The sequence below is a fragment of the Meles meles genome, chromosome 14 (genome assembly GCF_922984935.1).
Source record: "Meles meles chromosome 14, mMelMel3.1 paternal haplotype, whole genome shotgun sequence".
Lineage (NCBI taxonomy): Eukaryota > Metazoa > Chordata > Mammalia > Carnivora > Mustelidae > Meles > Meles meles.
The window spans coordinates 16,926,952-16,942,715 of record NC_060079.1 but is presented as its reverse complement, the minus strand read 5'-3'; the positions used below and the strand labels follow the sequence as shown (position 1 = coordinate 16,942,715).

The following is a 15,764-nucleotide window of genomic DNA, read 5'->3' as shown; positions in this document are numbered from 1 at the left end:
TGATACAAAATATAGACAAGCTTGGAAAAGACCAGGCCATACTCTTCCATGATAGAGAATAGTCAAAACTTCCTCAACCCAAAAAGAAGAAACCTCATTATACAGAAAACAAAACTTATCTCAAGGAATCTACAGTTTTACATTTTCCTTTTTAAGTTCCTATTTGATCTTCTAAAGATGAGGGTAATAATTGCCTTGCCTATCTAATATAAAACTGCTGGGAAGATAAAATAAGTAAGGCTCTACATGTGAAAAGTATTTTGAATACTATCACATATTCACATAAGAGCTTTTTAAAATTACCAAAACATATTTAGAAACTCAATCCAGCATGTATTTAAAAGAGCCCTTTATGTGTCCACACTCTGCTATATGTTTGGAATGAGAAATATAGTTGCTAGGTAGAACTATATTTCAAGAATCAATTACTTAATTAATACTCCAGAGACAGGCAAAAATATATGCTCCTGTTAAACATGATAGACTGTCATTAAGAACCTATGTGAGTTTTTAAAAGGGAGAGGGAAATAATGAGATATAAATAAGAAGAGATGAATATAAATGTAAACATTTTAATGAAAGGATATGACTAAAAGATGGGCCACGGAGGTTTGACTGGTATTGATTAAAGATACACATAGGAAGTAACCCCAGCCCCTAAAAAAACAAAATAGTACAAAATGGACAGAGCCACATATGGACATGAAATCCCTCAGAGCACATCTCAATTCACATTAGCCACATTTTAAGTGTTCCACGACCATCTTTACATCTTTTATAAAGTGTTTTCTGTTATATACTGCCAGAAGGTCTAACTCACTTTGTCCTTTAATATTGTCACTTATTCTACTATAGCTATTATCAAATGTAGAATTTCAAAGTTCACAGTGACACTGAACTTGTCTTAATGGCCTTCTAAAAACTTTGCAAAAACCTCATATTCTAAAATATCATTATCAAAACCATAGGTTTGACATAGTTCTTTATTATTTCTGTACTTGATTTTATGTTTTTCTACTGTTGTAGTGATATTTATTTTGACACACTGTTTGGGGTTAAGGTCATTTCCTGAAACCAAGACAGAAAATGAAAGTAAAAAGAGCTTTCAAACTGAAGATTATCATCATTCACTATCCTGTCTGATAACACAATTTGGTTTGTTAGTAGTATTAAAGTTTATGTTGAAGACCCTTTCCACTTTTTTATGGGATCAACAGTGCTACCCAATCATATCATAATCATCTTTCTTTCTTATTTTTTGTATACTTATGTTAATTTTTCTTTTTGGAGTATCATAATATAGTCCATCTTTCCAATTAACCATGATTATTATTCTACTTTAAAAGTATATATTGCCAAATTGGTCAGAGACCTTGTAAGTCAGTTACTTCATCTGCAACATCTAATATCCAGTATCAGGAGATCCAAACTTATCCAGATTTCTCCAACTAAGACAAGGAATTAGCAGCAGATTGGCTTTGTAGAATATCATCAGAGACTAAAATCTGGACACTAAGGGAGTGCGTATGAGTATAGATGGTAGGTAAAAATGCTGCTGCACTTGCTGTTGAGCCACTTTCAGGAAGACTAATAGAAATACATGCGTACACACACACACACACACACACACACACACAGAGCATTTTCCTTAAGGTTAAGAGTACATAATGTTGGGGCGCCTGGGTGGCTCAGTGGATTAAGCCACTGCCTTCGGCTCAGGTCATGATCTCAGGGTTCTGGGATCGAGCCCCGCATCGGGCTCTCTGCTCTGCGGGGAGCCTGCTTCCTCCTCTCTCTCTGCCTGCCTCTCTGCCTACTTGTGATCTCTCTGTCAAATAAATAAAAATCTTTAAAAAAAAAAAAAAGAGTACATAATGTTTTCAAATTCGACATATTATATTGTTATGCTACACCCCTATTTTAATATAAGGTTTCACTGACTACAAAGACTTTCTGCTCTATTGATACTAATTGGTGAAAACAAGCAGAGGATCAAAAATGTAGACAAAAAATGATCTAAAAAACATGTATAAGAATCATTAACCAAGGGATTTGTCTAAGAAAATCAAGACAGAAACACAGATAGAGCTCTAATCTGATACTGTAGCAAGGTTTTGATTCACAGGACTTTAATGTTGTCCACTGAAGGTAGACACTGTCGTTTTTGGCCTTATAGTATGAACTGTGCCTATTTTATGATAATCTACTAATGGTGAGACAGAGCAAATTGTTTAACCTGTGATTCTCAGTTTGTCTATTTAAAAAGGCAAGAAAAACAACCCAGTTTCAGAGGGTTGTTGTAAGGATCTGAGATAATGTATACAAAGTATTTATACCAGAGTGACTGTCACAGGAAATATACCTCTCAAAACAGTTACTATTATTAGGGAAATATAATATCAGAATCAAGATGCTTTGCATAGGGTAGGCATTTCTATTCAGTTCTGTAGGCCAAATATTGGAGCAATACTAAAAAACTACTATTACTCACAAAAGCTGGGTTCTAGAGGATAAGAGTTTATAAATCATGTAATCATAGGAATAAAAGACAAAAAGTTACAATATTAAGCTTAGAAATCAGAGTAGCCAAAAGATTTTTTTAATTTATCTAAAAGGCAGCCACTCTTAAATTTACTGCTGATAATAGAAAACAGAAAAAAGACGAAATAAAAGTGAAGCAATGTGGCAGATCTGGGGTCAAAATATTATTCTGGATACCATCTGTTTCTGTAAACAGATACAGTGCAGTTTTATTGGACAGCACATTCATTTGGTTCCTATTGTCTATGGCTGCTTCTGAGCACCAACTGCAGAGATGAGTAGTTCCACAGATACCACATCGTCTGCTGCTACAGACTGAAAGTTCATATCCCCACAAATTCCTCTGTTGAATTCTAATCTCTGGTGTGATGGTATTAAAAGATGTGAGGCCTTTTAGGAGGTGTGTAGGGCCACAGAGCCCTCATTAGGAAACCTAAGATCTCCCCTGATACTTCTGCCATGTGAGGACATAATGAAAAGATGGTTTGTGAACCATAAAGTGAGTACCCACCAGACACCAAATCTGCCACTGCCTTGATACTGGACCTGTTAGCCTCTAGAACTGTGAGATAGAAACTTCTGTTGTCTATAAGCCACCCAGTGTATAGTATTCTGTTACAACCCAGACAAACTAAGACTGCCACAAAGCCTAAAATATCTATCATATGGCCCTTTACCAGAAAAGGTCACCGTCCCCACCTATGATAAACATTTGGCTTTCTGTATTTCATAGAAAATACTGAGCTCAAGTTATATGGCCATCTCTTAGAAATGGTGAGAAAAGGATTTCTGAATTGAAATGATGAGATCTATAGCTTCCTTCCAGATAGTGGGTTACACTCTAGGTAAAAATGATTTGTAAAAAGCACTATCAACTCAAGGTTAATGTTGGTAATTGCAAAGGAGACAGAGATGAAAAGACTCAGCAGAGGGCAAGGGAGAGAACTAACATATAATACATAATGGGTGTGATTCAAGTGAGAAAAGCTCTGCACAAAGTCAATCAGCTAACTCGCACTCAAAGAAAAGTCCTTGGACCAACACAAAAAGATTGGTAAATAAATGTACATGAATATGTTTTAAAATAAAAATTTTAAATGTAAGTATGTGTTCATTAAAAAAAAAAAATGTTACTGGCTTTTTGATTAACTGACCAACTACGTGATCCCAATTACATAGAAGGTTTCCACTAAATACATTTTATTTTTTCTTTTCAAATATTTTATTTATTTATGTGAAAGAGAGATCACAAGTAGGCAGAGCATCAGGCAGAGAGAGAGGGGGAAGCAGGCTTCCTACCGAGCAGAAAGCCCGATGTGCGCTTGATCCCAGGACCCTGAGATCATGACATTAGCCGAAGGCAGAGGGTTAACCCACTGAGCCACCCAGGTGCCCTCCATTAAAAACATTTTAAATTTTCATCACACATTTTTTTACAATTTTACCTCATAAAGTGTGTTGTATGTGGTGACAGTCACAGTGTTTGTATGCAACATCAGCCTTTCTCCAAGAAGAGTGAAAAGACTATGAGTATGCATAATTTCCACTTTTCTCCTGTAGAAAAAGGGGGAAAAGAAAACCAAAAAACTATGAAGTACATTGGATTTTCTAATCACATGACTTTGGGATAAAAGTACAATCTATTAAGCAGATATAGAATCCTACAGGCAATTATTTTTACTAACTTCCATCTACCAAAAACAAACCAGTTTATACCACAGCTATCATCTAAAGTTATAAAAATACTATTTAAACACTTCTTAAATAAAATGTAAAATATACAAATTATAAATTATACAAATGTTGACAGCTATTACTTCCACATTTCTTATTAGCTATTTATAAGTTATTTTTATTAGGTTAAAACTACTGGTTTCCCCTAACAGAGACCAAAGAATTTTTAAATCTTTTCCATCTAAATATAAAGTCTATAAAATAATCTGTGATAAGTTATAATATCAAGAATTTAAAGTTATGGCTAAAAATGAATACTCCAGTTTGATGTTGGGATTACACAGCAAAGTAATTCAATAGAAGTAAAGGGGACTCATTATTGCTTATATTTGTGGTCTGCCATTGGATTTAAAACCAAACAAAGAGAAAACACACCAAAAAACTTTCTTAATTACTTACTATTGGTTCATTTAACTGTCTCCTCCCTACCCCCAACACCCACTAAATCCATAAATAGGACAGGAGGCTCCACTAGAGGCTTTCTGCAACACTTGGCTCTAGCTCAGAGAATTGCTATATGCCTCTCATTTGTATCACTGTCACAGAATCCAAGATCTGATCTTCTTGGCTCTCAACCCAAGATATTTCATTTATTACCTTGATTTTTCTATTGTTCCCTGTTCAGATCTGGCAACTATGACATAAACTGCCTAGTATTCACCAATTCTTATTCCTTTCTTCCTGAGTCCAAAATTGTACTATTAATTTCAGCCTCTCTTACAGCCAGGTGTGACCATTTAACTGAGCTTTAGCCAATGGAATGTGAACAGAAAAGTCATGAACCATTTTCAGGCCTGGTCAATAGAATAGCACTCCTGCATGTCTTCCATGCTCTTTCCCCAAGGCAGAAACACAGGAGCCACATGATAAAGACAGCGAGGCACAAGATGGAAGCAGTAGCCTGGGTCTCTAAATCACAGCTTGCAAGAAAATTGCCTGCTAATTAATACCATTTTTTTCCAGTGAACAAGAAAGAAACTACTAGTGTGATAAGTAACTAACATTTCATTGTTCGTCTGTTAGAGCAGCCATTGTTACCTTAATTAATACAGAAATCAAATAATCAACCATTTATCCAGATATCACTCACCTGGAAATCCCCTCTTCTAAGATCAGTCTCCAAGCTCCACGCTGCACAACAAAAGACACAAGGCAGCTGTCTCCCCTCACCTACTCCTCCTCAGTCCAGGAAGGGAAACAGCAAAATAACCTAAACCCAAAGCTTAGGCATTTGTCTTGTGGCTGTGTTTGCAAAACACTTAATAGGTAAGATTTAAAAAGTCAACTGGTCATAAAAAAATAAACCAGGACTAATGAATACTATGGGATTACAGAGGGGAAGGTTTTATGTCTCTTCTAATTCAAGCTACACCCAAGGCAAGGAGAACTGAAACTTTCATTTGCTCCTAATCCAGAAAGAAAAAAAAAAAGCCAAAGAGTATTCTTTAATATATCTCTCTGATACATGAAGCTGGTAAAAGTTACCCAAATTAGGCTATATGGAATAGCCTAATTAGGAATTTACAGTAATCTCTTACCTGCACCAGTACAGTTTCAGCTACTAAAGAAATCCATGCCCTCTGGATTATCTCCCACAGTGTAAATGTTTACAGAACAGCTATACTCTAGGCCTTGCAGGGTGGGGTGGGGGTGGGGAGACTTGAAGAATGATCTGCATATACCAGAGAAGAGATGGGTCAGCTTCCTCCTGCAGTTTGCTTTAAAACAATGTTTACCAGTAAATTTTGCTGCACAGCAGTCAAAAGATAGCAAAAAATGCCATCCATTATGTCAGACAGAGTGTGGGTGTGCTATCACATGATTTTGTTTCCCACAGAATCCCTATGCATTCAGTTCTGAAAAGTTTCAATAGGGCATATATGAGAGAAACTAACATCCTGACCCTACTTAACTTTAAGACCTAAACAGACTTCAGGCCTATTTGTCCACCTCTGAATTTTATGCAATTTCTGTCCACTTGGATTAAGAATGTAATCTTTTTTTTCTTTTTAAGATTTTATTTATTTATTTGACAGAGATCACAAGTAGGCAGAGAGGCAGGCAGAGAGAGAGAGAGAGAGAGAGAGAAGGAAGCAGACTCCCTGCTGAGCAGAGAGCCCAACGTGGAACTCGATCCCAGAACCCTGAGATCATGACCCGAGCCGAAGGCAAAGGCTTAACCAACTGAGCCACCCAGGTGCCCTGCAATCTTTTTTTTTTAACAAAGGATAACCTTTTAATCTCATACAAATTACACATTTATTAGTTTACTGAACATTCCAATGAATACAGACTCCAATTTTTTTTCTTCCCAAAACAAACCAGCTTTTCTTCTGGATGGTCGAAAAATATTTCTTGTAACAAACTCAGACTATATGTTGGAAGAATAAAAAGGTAAAAGAGAACCATAACTCCATAACGCAGAGAAAATCATTATAAAGTATCAGTTTAGGTTCTGCTAGGTGAATTACTATGCATATAAATATAGATGACAAATACAGATGGTACCAATGCAATGAAAATAATTCTACATAAGGTAATATATAGCTCTTGTTTCCTGTAAATCAAGAATATAAGCTATCTTGAATATTCAGTTATTAAATATGGTAAGTATGCAGCATAATATATGCATTCACTACTGTTGGCAAGTATGGTATTTCCAATTTTTTTCTACCATCAATAAAATTTTGCCCTTGTAGGTAAATCTTTGAGCATATCAATGACTATTTCCTTAGAATAAATTCTTGTAACTGGAATGATGGGTGTTAAAAGCTTTTATATTTACTTTTATGAGACTTTGCAATTTATGACCTCCAAAAATATGTACATTCATACTTCCACCATCAAAATGTAAACACAATTTACCAGCAGCTCCACTCACCAAAGTAAACATAAAATTCATATTTTGTAAGTCTATAATTTAGTAATTTCTTAAAAACTTTACAAAATAATGTAATCATCATCAATTTCCAGTTTTGAATATTTTCATTACCCTAAAAAGTTCCCTTGTGCCCATTTGTGGTCAACCCACTCCCATCACTACCCCAATATAATCATTAATCTGTATCCTGGATATTTCATATAAATGTAATCATTTAATATGTAGTCTTCTACATCAGGCCTCTTTCATTTACCATAATAATGATTTTTAGGACTCAATGTGATCGTATGCATCAGCAGTTTGTTTCCTTTTAATCGTGCACTAGTATTTCATTTTATGGACATATGATACCTCATCCATTCACCAAATCATGGAATTTTAGATTATGTCCAGTTTTGAACTATCATGGATAATGGTATTAAGAACATCCTTGCACAGTTACAAGTGTGAACATATGGTGTCATTTCTCTTGAGTAGATACCCAAGCATGGTTACATTTTTAAAGAAATTGGAAAATTCTTCTGGAACATGGCTGGAGTATTTTATATTTCTATCAACAATGCATGGGAATTCAGTAAGTTGTTACATGTTCTGGTTGTACATTATATGCTGTGGTTTTATTCAAATCAAGCCATTTTCTATTTTTCTTTGTGATTCTTTTTTGACCTAGGGGGTTCTTAGAAATGTGTTGTTTATTTTCCAAATATCAAGCAATTTATCAACTCTCTTTCTGCTATTGATTCCTAATTTAATTTTGTTGTGGTCCAAGAAAATATTGTTTGATCTCAATTCTTTTAAATTTATTGAAACTTATGTTTTATAGTCCAGTACATAATGCATTTATACTAGAAAACAATTTGCCAACTTCACGTGGACTAGTCTATGAATGTCAATAAATTGTTCAATTATGATCTTGAACAGAGAGGGAAGAACAGGCTTTCATTAATTATTAGTTATTGAAAGGGAATGCTTCTAATATTTTGCTACTAAATAGGACTATGGTAATTTTCCAGTAGATATACCTTATCAGGTTAGAGAAATCATCTGTTCCTGGTTTCCCAAGAATTCTTTTTTTTTTTCCATTTTATTTATTTTTTCAGCGTAACAGTATTTGTTGTTTTTCACAACACCCAGTGCTCCATGCAAAACGTGCCCTCCCTATTACCCACCACCTGTTCCCCCAACCTCCCACCCCTGACCCTTCAGAACCCTCAGGTTGTTTTTCAGAGTCCATAGTCTCTTATGGTTCGCCTCCCCTTCCAAATTTTTTTTTTTTAATAAACATATATAGAATTCTTACTGGGTACTGAATTTTACCCAAATTTTCTGTATCTATTAATGTAATTATATAGCTATTCTTTAATGTGTTTTTTAAAGAGATCATATTAAAGAATATTCTGATGTTAAGCTATCCTTACATTCAGCATAAAATTAAACCTGGGGGAAAAACAACCTTTCTTTTTTTTAATATAAATATTTATGGCTAGGGATGCCACAGTGGCCCAGTCAGTTAAGTGTCCAACTCTTGATTTTAGCTCAGGTCATGATCTCAAGGTTTTGAGATGGAGCCCTACATAAGACTCTGCACTCAGCGGGGTCTGCTTGAGAGTCTCCCTCCCTCTCCCCCGCTCCTCCCCTTGCTGGTGTGTGTGCTCTTTCTCTTTAAAAACAAAACAAAACAATGAAATAAATAAATAAATACAATACAATACAATAATATTTATGGCTATAAGTTACCGCCACTACCACTTAGGCCAACTCTCAGATGTGTAAATGTACAAATTTTCAAAATTTTTGATTCTAAGCATTTCATAATATGTATAATAATTTCTTGTTATGAATTATTTAAAATATGTACATTTCCATTGTCTTAGCTCGATTTTTATCATTGATTTCTTACATAATTGCACTATGGGTGAGAAGTCAGTTTTATGACAATTTAAGTTTTTAGACAATTTTATGGCTTCAAGTGACAATTTTTAGAGTGTTGTGTGTGTTTGAAAAGAATGTATATGTGAATCGAGCCAGTGGATTTTTTGTTCAAATTTATACTGTGAAGTTATTTTGTAATTGCTCTTTTAAAAAAAATAACATGTTAAAATTTCTAAACCATTTTGATTTCTATTTCAAATTTAGTCAATTTTGCTTTCTATACCTCCCCTATGCTGTTATGTACAAATGCATTTGAAATTGTTTTCTCTTCCTGGTGAATTGTACCTTTTTCCTTACATGGTACTGCTCTTTAGCCTCATCAACTTTTTTGTGTTAAAGCTTATGTAATTTTACTTAAATACTGATCTACCAATTTTTATCATTTAGCTTTAAAAACAAATAACACTTTTATCTTGTTAAAAATAATAACATATAAAGATACAGAAAAGTTTCACATCCAACTCATACCATCATTGACAGTCTCCACTCCCAACATATACGTAAACATTTTTCCGCTTCTTATTTCCCTCTCAGTTTATCCACCACACACACTCTTTTAAATAGATTTTTTAAGGGTAGTTTTAGGTGTACAGCAAAATTGAGCAGAAAGTAGAGAGAGTTCCCATATATTCCCTACTCTATATATGTCATGTACTCGTGGTTTCCTCTAACTACCAACATTCACCCACAGAGTGGTACATTTTTTATAACTGTCTATCACCTTGATTCAACCCCCAGTTTTATTGAGCTACGATTAACATACATGTTTAAGTTTTAAGTAGTTCAAGGTGTACAACATAATGATTTGATATAGGTATAAATTGCAAAATGATTACCATTATAAGGTGAGTTAACATCCATCACCTACACAGGTACAAAATATTTTTCCTGCAGGGCACCTGGGTGGCTCAGTGGGTTAAGCCTCTGCCTTCAGCTCAGGTCATGATCTCAGGGTCCTGGGATCAAGCCCCGCATGGGGCTCTCTGCTCGGCGGGGAGCCTGCTTCCCCCTCTCTCTGCCTGACTCTCTGCCTACTTGTGATCTCTCTCTCTCTCAAATAAATAAACAAAATCTTTAAAAAAAAATTTTTTTTTCCTGTGATGAGAACTTCAAAGATCTCTCAGCAACTTTCAAATATATAATAGTTAACTACAGTCACCATGCTATACATCATATCCCTAAAACTTATCTTATAACTCCAAGTTTGTGCCTTTTGACTACATTCACTCATTCCCCATATTCACTGCTTTCACCTCAATGGTCTGTTTCTATGAGATTGGTTTCTCTAGTTTCTATACATGAGATCATACAGTATTTGTTTTTCTCTGATGTTTTTCTCTCAACGTAATACCCTCAGGATCCACCCATGTTGTTGAAAAGGGCAGAATTTCCTCCCTTTTATGGTTGAATAACATTCCATTACATATATATGTTAATATATATGCATAACAACCTATGTGTAAATCAACAGATGAATGAGTAAAGAAAATGTGGATATATAGGTTGTTTCCATGTCTTGGCTATTTGTAAATAATGTTGAAATGAACACAGGGGTACATATCTCTTTGAGATAATGCTTTTGCTTACTTTGAATATCTATCCAGAAGAATGGCTGGATCATAGGGCAGTTCTATTTTTAATTTTGTGAGGACACCCCATATTGTTTTCCATAGTAGCTGTAACTAATTTATATTCATACTAACAGTACAAAAAGTTCCTTTCTTTCCATATCCTTAGCAACATTTGTTATCTCTTGTATTTTTGATGATAGCCAAGGTGTGAGATGAAAGGTGTGATATGATATCTATCTACTGTGGTTTAGATTTGCATTTTCTTGGTGATTAGTGATGCTAAGTACCTTTTCATTCACCTATTGGTCATTTGTATGTCTTCTTTGGAACTTCAGATCTTTTCCCCATGATTTTTAAATCAAATTGTTTATTTTCATATGATTTGCATGAATTTTTAAAATCTTCTCTATATTAACCCTTCATCAGAGTCATAACTGGAAAATATTTTTTTTTTCATTCTGTAGGCTGATATTTTCATTGATTGATCATTTTCTTTGCTGAACAGAAGCCTTTTAATTTGCTGTAGTCTTGATTATTTATTTTTGCTTTTGTTGCTTTGCTTTGGGTGTCAAATCCAAAAACTCATTGCTAAGACCAATGTCTAGGAGCTTACTGCTATGTTTTCTTCTAGGAGTGTTGTAGTTTCAAGTCTTACATTCAAGTCTTCAATCCCTTTTGAACTGACTTTTGTGTATAATGTAAAACAGGAGTCCAATTTCATTCTTTTGCTTTTGGCTATCCAGTTTCGCCAACATCATTTATTGAAGAGACTGTCCTTTTCCCATCGTAGATTCTCAGCTCCTTTGTCATAAATTGAGCACATATATGCGGGTTTATTTCTGAATTCTCTATTCTGTTCCATTAACCTACATCTGTTTTTAAGCCAGAATCATACTGTTTATTATAGCTTTGCGATACAGTTTGACTCTTTTTCCCCCTTTGCTCATTGTTTTGTCTCTTAAATTCCACATGAGTGAAATCTTATGTCTTTCTCCAACTGACCTACATTTCTTAGCATAACACTGTCTAGCTATATCCGGGTCACTGCCAATGGCAAGATTTTACTCTTTTTTTATGGCTGAATAATATTCCCTTGTATATACGTACGTGTGTGTGTATGTGTGTGTGTGTGTGTGTACATATACATACCACATCTTCTTTGTCCATTTATCCGTTGATGGACACCTTAGCCCTGCTCAGTCAATCTTACTCCAGTCCCAGTGAGGCAGGCCTCTCCTTCGGAAGACCAGCACAAGTGTCTGCCCACAATACATCTCCCAACCTGCGAGTTCTGCGAGCCTCAGTTCTGGTGGAGTTGGTGTCAGGTCTCATTTTACAATAAAATCAGAGCACAACTAGTAAAAATTCACCACATTCTGGCCAGAGACCAAACACTGCCCACAGCAAGCAAGGAGGAGAGCCTCTGCAGATTACTAGCCTGAAGAACACAGCAGCCAAGACACAACAACGGAGAGCAAGTAGCACACACCAGAGATATTCCTTGAAGCACCAGGACCTGGGCATTACATGACCTCTTCTTCATAAAAGGGTATGCTTTGGGTATCTTGAGGTCTTTTGTGGTTGTACATAAATTTTAGGATTATTTGTTGTACTTCTATGAAAAGATGTCATTGGAATTTTGATAAGGGCTGCACTGAATCTATAGATTGCTTTGGGTAATATGGACATTTAACAATATCAATTCTTCCAATATATGTTCACAGAATAACATCTTATTTCTTAATTTTTTTATCAATGTTTTACAGCTTTCAGTTTATAGATCTTTTATCTCCCTGGTTAAATTTATTCCTGCGTATTTTATTCTATGAAAACTTTCATTCTTTTTTTTTCATCTCTTAACTTCCTATCTTGTCATCTTTACTCTTGATGCTACATTCTGTGTAATTTCTTCATTTTGAGTTTCCAGCTCACCATTCTTAAGTCTTTTTTTTTTTTTTTAAAGTAGGCTAAACATTTGGCATGGAGCCCAACAGGGCCCGAACTCATGATCCTGAGATCAAGAGTCAGACACCCAACCAAATGAGCCACTCAGTACCCCACCAATTCTTAAGTTTTATCTAATCTGTTTAATATGACCATGGAGTTGTTAATTTTAATTACTGCCTTTTCATTTCCATAAGTTATTTTTGATTACTTTTTAAAGCTGCATGGTTTAATATTATCTTGCTTCTTTTTTTTTTTAATTTTTTTTTAATTTTTTTTTTAAAGATTTTTTTTTTTTTATTTATTTATTTGACAGAGAGAGAGATCACAAGTAGGCAGAGAGGCAGGCAGAGAGAGAGGAGGAAGCAGGCTCCCTGCAGAGCAGAGAGCCCGATGCGGGGCTCGATCCCAGGACCCTGAGATCATGACCTGAGCCGAAGGCAGCGGCTTAATCCACTGAGCCACCCAGGCGCCCCTATTATCTTGCTTCTTAAGAATTATTTCTTCTATTATGCTTTTCATTTTTGGCATGTAAGAATTTACCTACATTTGTGTGCTCAGCTATATGTCTGAAAGGATTTTTGTATTATTTTATCTAAAATTTAGAAATGTTGAGTAGTATAAATTGTTTCAGGATATCCTGTTATACCCATTATTTTTCTCCTTCAAGAATTCTTATTATTTACATTTTGTTTCCTATTGTCAATATCTTTATCTTTCTTTCACCTTATATTGTTGGACCATGCTTTGGGAACTTCCAGTCCACTAATTTGGTTAAACTGGAAAATAAATCACGAGCTAACAAGGCAGATTATCAATTTTGGTGCTCTACTTGAATCTCAATTGCTCTTTCTAAAAATAAAATTCAAAGGTTCCACCACAGCCTGCACCACTAGTTCTCTCTCAGTGAGTACACAGTTTGATGTTTCTCTTATCTTCTTCTGTCTCTGGATATTAGCCTTTAATGAGTTGTTATATTTCACATTTACACAGTTGAGGTCAGATCTCACTGCTGTGATTTTTACGTGATGGAATCCTTGTAGGTGTTGTAATGCAGAAGACCTTTTAAATATACTAATCTGTAGTACAAAACTTAGCTTGCTGTAAGTCCTAGGCTAGCATCATGGCACTCCTGTATTCTCATACTTCCACAAGTTCAAGGACAGGGAAGAATCATTCTATCATTTCAGGTAACATAGAAGTCAATGTTAACATTACTCAGGAGGGACGGAATTGCAGAGGAGAGAGAATAAGAGGCAGCGAACTTTCAGAGCAAAGTGATCCCTCAAGATTTGCTGCTTTTTAGTCTTTTCCTTGGCTTCTAACATAGTTCTTCAGCTGTTTGTCATTCCCATGGGAGAGAAAACCTGGCACCTGTTATCTTATTATCTCTATTCCTACTCCAGATACACACAGGAGCCAACATTCACCTGAAGAAAACCAAATAGCTTAGAGTTGAGAATAGATGGAAAGGAAACTTTTTTCCAACTCTCATACTCCCAGAACCTACATCACTACTTTTTGATTACAGACAACTTTTGCCTTTTGCCAGAAAAACTGGACTAGTTCAACTAGTCCAAAAAGAACTAAACCATTAGGTTAAACAACTGTCAATGTATAACAAGCCAACATCATAGAAAGTAAGGTGATCTATTTACAGTGTGAACAATGGAGAATTCACCCAGAAGTTACAGGGTTTGAAGTTAAGATATCAGAAAAATAAACTTGGTTGAGAATTTTTATTTCCACAGTGAACATTCAATAACATATGATTTTTAAAATTTCCTCCGCAAGATGGCAGAGGAGTAGGAGATCCAAATTTTGTCTGATCCCAAGAATTCAGAATTAGTTATCAAACCATTCTGAACACCTAGAAGAAAAAAAATAGCTGCAATTCTATGAACAGAAGAGTGACCACTGTCTGGAAAGTAGGACATGTGGAGAAGTGAATCTGAGGCGATATATGGGAAGATAGACCACTAGGGGAGGAGTCTCCATCAGCTGGCTACCAGCAAGTGATGGAGCAGCAGAACACAAAATCAGAACTTTGACAAGTCTGCTCTGCTAAGGGATGTCACTCCAGTGGCTTTGAAGACTCAGTGGGACAGTTTGGTCTCAGGACCCTCGGGATCACAGAAAAACCAGGGGTACCTGAAAGTGGCAGAGCCCCCACATATCCGAGCAGGAAAGCCAGCTGCAAAGACGGAGCCAAGGAGTGGGCTCTCAGCTCAGGATTGCCATAAACCATAATCCGCAGCCCAGTTGGGCCGCTACTCTTCAAGCGAGGACCCAACAAGCGGCAGATATGGGAAGACTCCCTATCTTTCCCTCCCACCCAAGGAGTGCCACGGGAGTACACCGCAGGAAACTGCTAGTTTTGGACACTCCAAATGGGGTCATGTGCCAGAGATAGAAATACTAAGTCACAGGCCAGATAGAAACACCAGTCACACAGAGTGTGGCCAGAGACGAGGGAGACAGGAGTGATTGCTTTTCTCTAAGGGCTCACTGAGGAGTCAGGCCCCAAGTTCTCAGCTCTTCCAGGGCCAGAGATTGGGAAGCTGACATTTTCATTCTTTTCCTCCAAACCTGTGAGGAAAGATTTCAGGGAACAAAAGCTACTGAGAAGCAAACCCAGTAGATTAATTATCTTGGCCCCTGGCAAGGGCTGTGCAATTCCACCTCAGGCAAAGACAGTTGAGAATCACAGCAACAGGCCCTTCCCCAGAAGATCAGAAAGAACATCCAGCCAAGACCAAGTTTACTGATCAATGAGAACTGCAAAACTCTAGCGCTAGGGGCATACACCACAAAGAATTTATGGCTTTTTTCCTAGGATTCTTTTATCTTTTAAAGTTAATTAAATTTTTTTTCTTTCTCTGTATCCTTCTTCTTGCATTTTTCTTTTTTTTTTAAATATTTTATTTATTTATTTGACAGAGAGAGATCACAAGTAGATAGAGAGGCAGGCAGAGAGAGAGAGAGAGGGAAGCAGGCTCCCTGCTGAGCAGAGAGCCCGATGTGGGACTCGATCCCAGGACCCTGAGATCATGACCCGAGCCGAAGGCAGCGGCTTAACACACTGAGCCACCCAGGCGCCCCCTTCTTGCTTTTTTCAAACAACATCTTACCAATTCCTTTTAAAAAATATTTTTTTAAAT

At 36.2% G+C, this 15,764-nt stretch overlaps 1 protein-coding gene across 7 annotated transcripts in view; it reads right to left on the bottom strand.

Moving 5' to 3' along the window:
- NBEA (neurobeachin) overlaps positions 1-15,764 on the bottom strand; it is a 687,041-nt gene that overhangs the window by 479,035 nt on the left and 192,242 nt on the right. For all 7 annotated transcript variants that reach the window (XM_045977917.1, XM_045977919.1, XM_045977920.1 and 4 more), the window contains one exon: positions 3,987-4,095. In XM_045977917.1, coding sequence (XP_045833873.1) covers positions 3,987-4,095 — 109 coding nt within the window. The remainder of the gene's footprint in view (positions 1-3,986; positions 4,096-15,764) is intronic.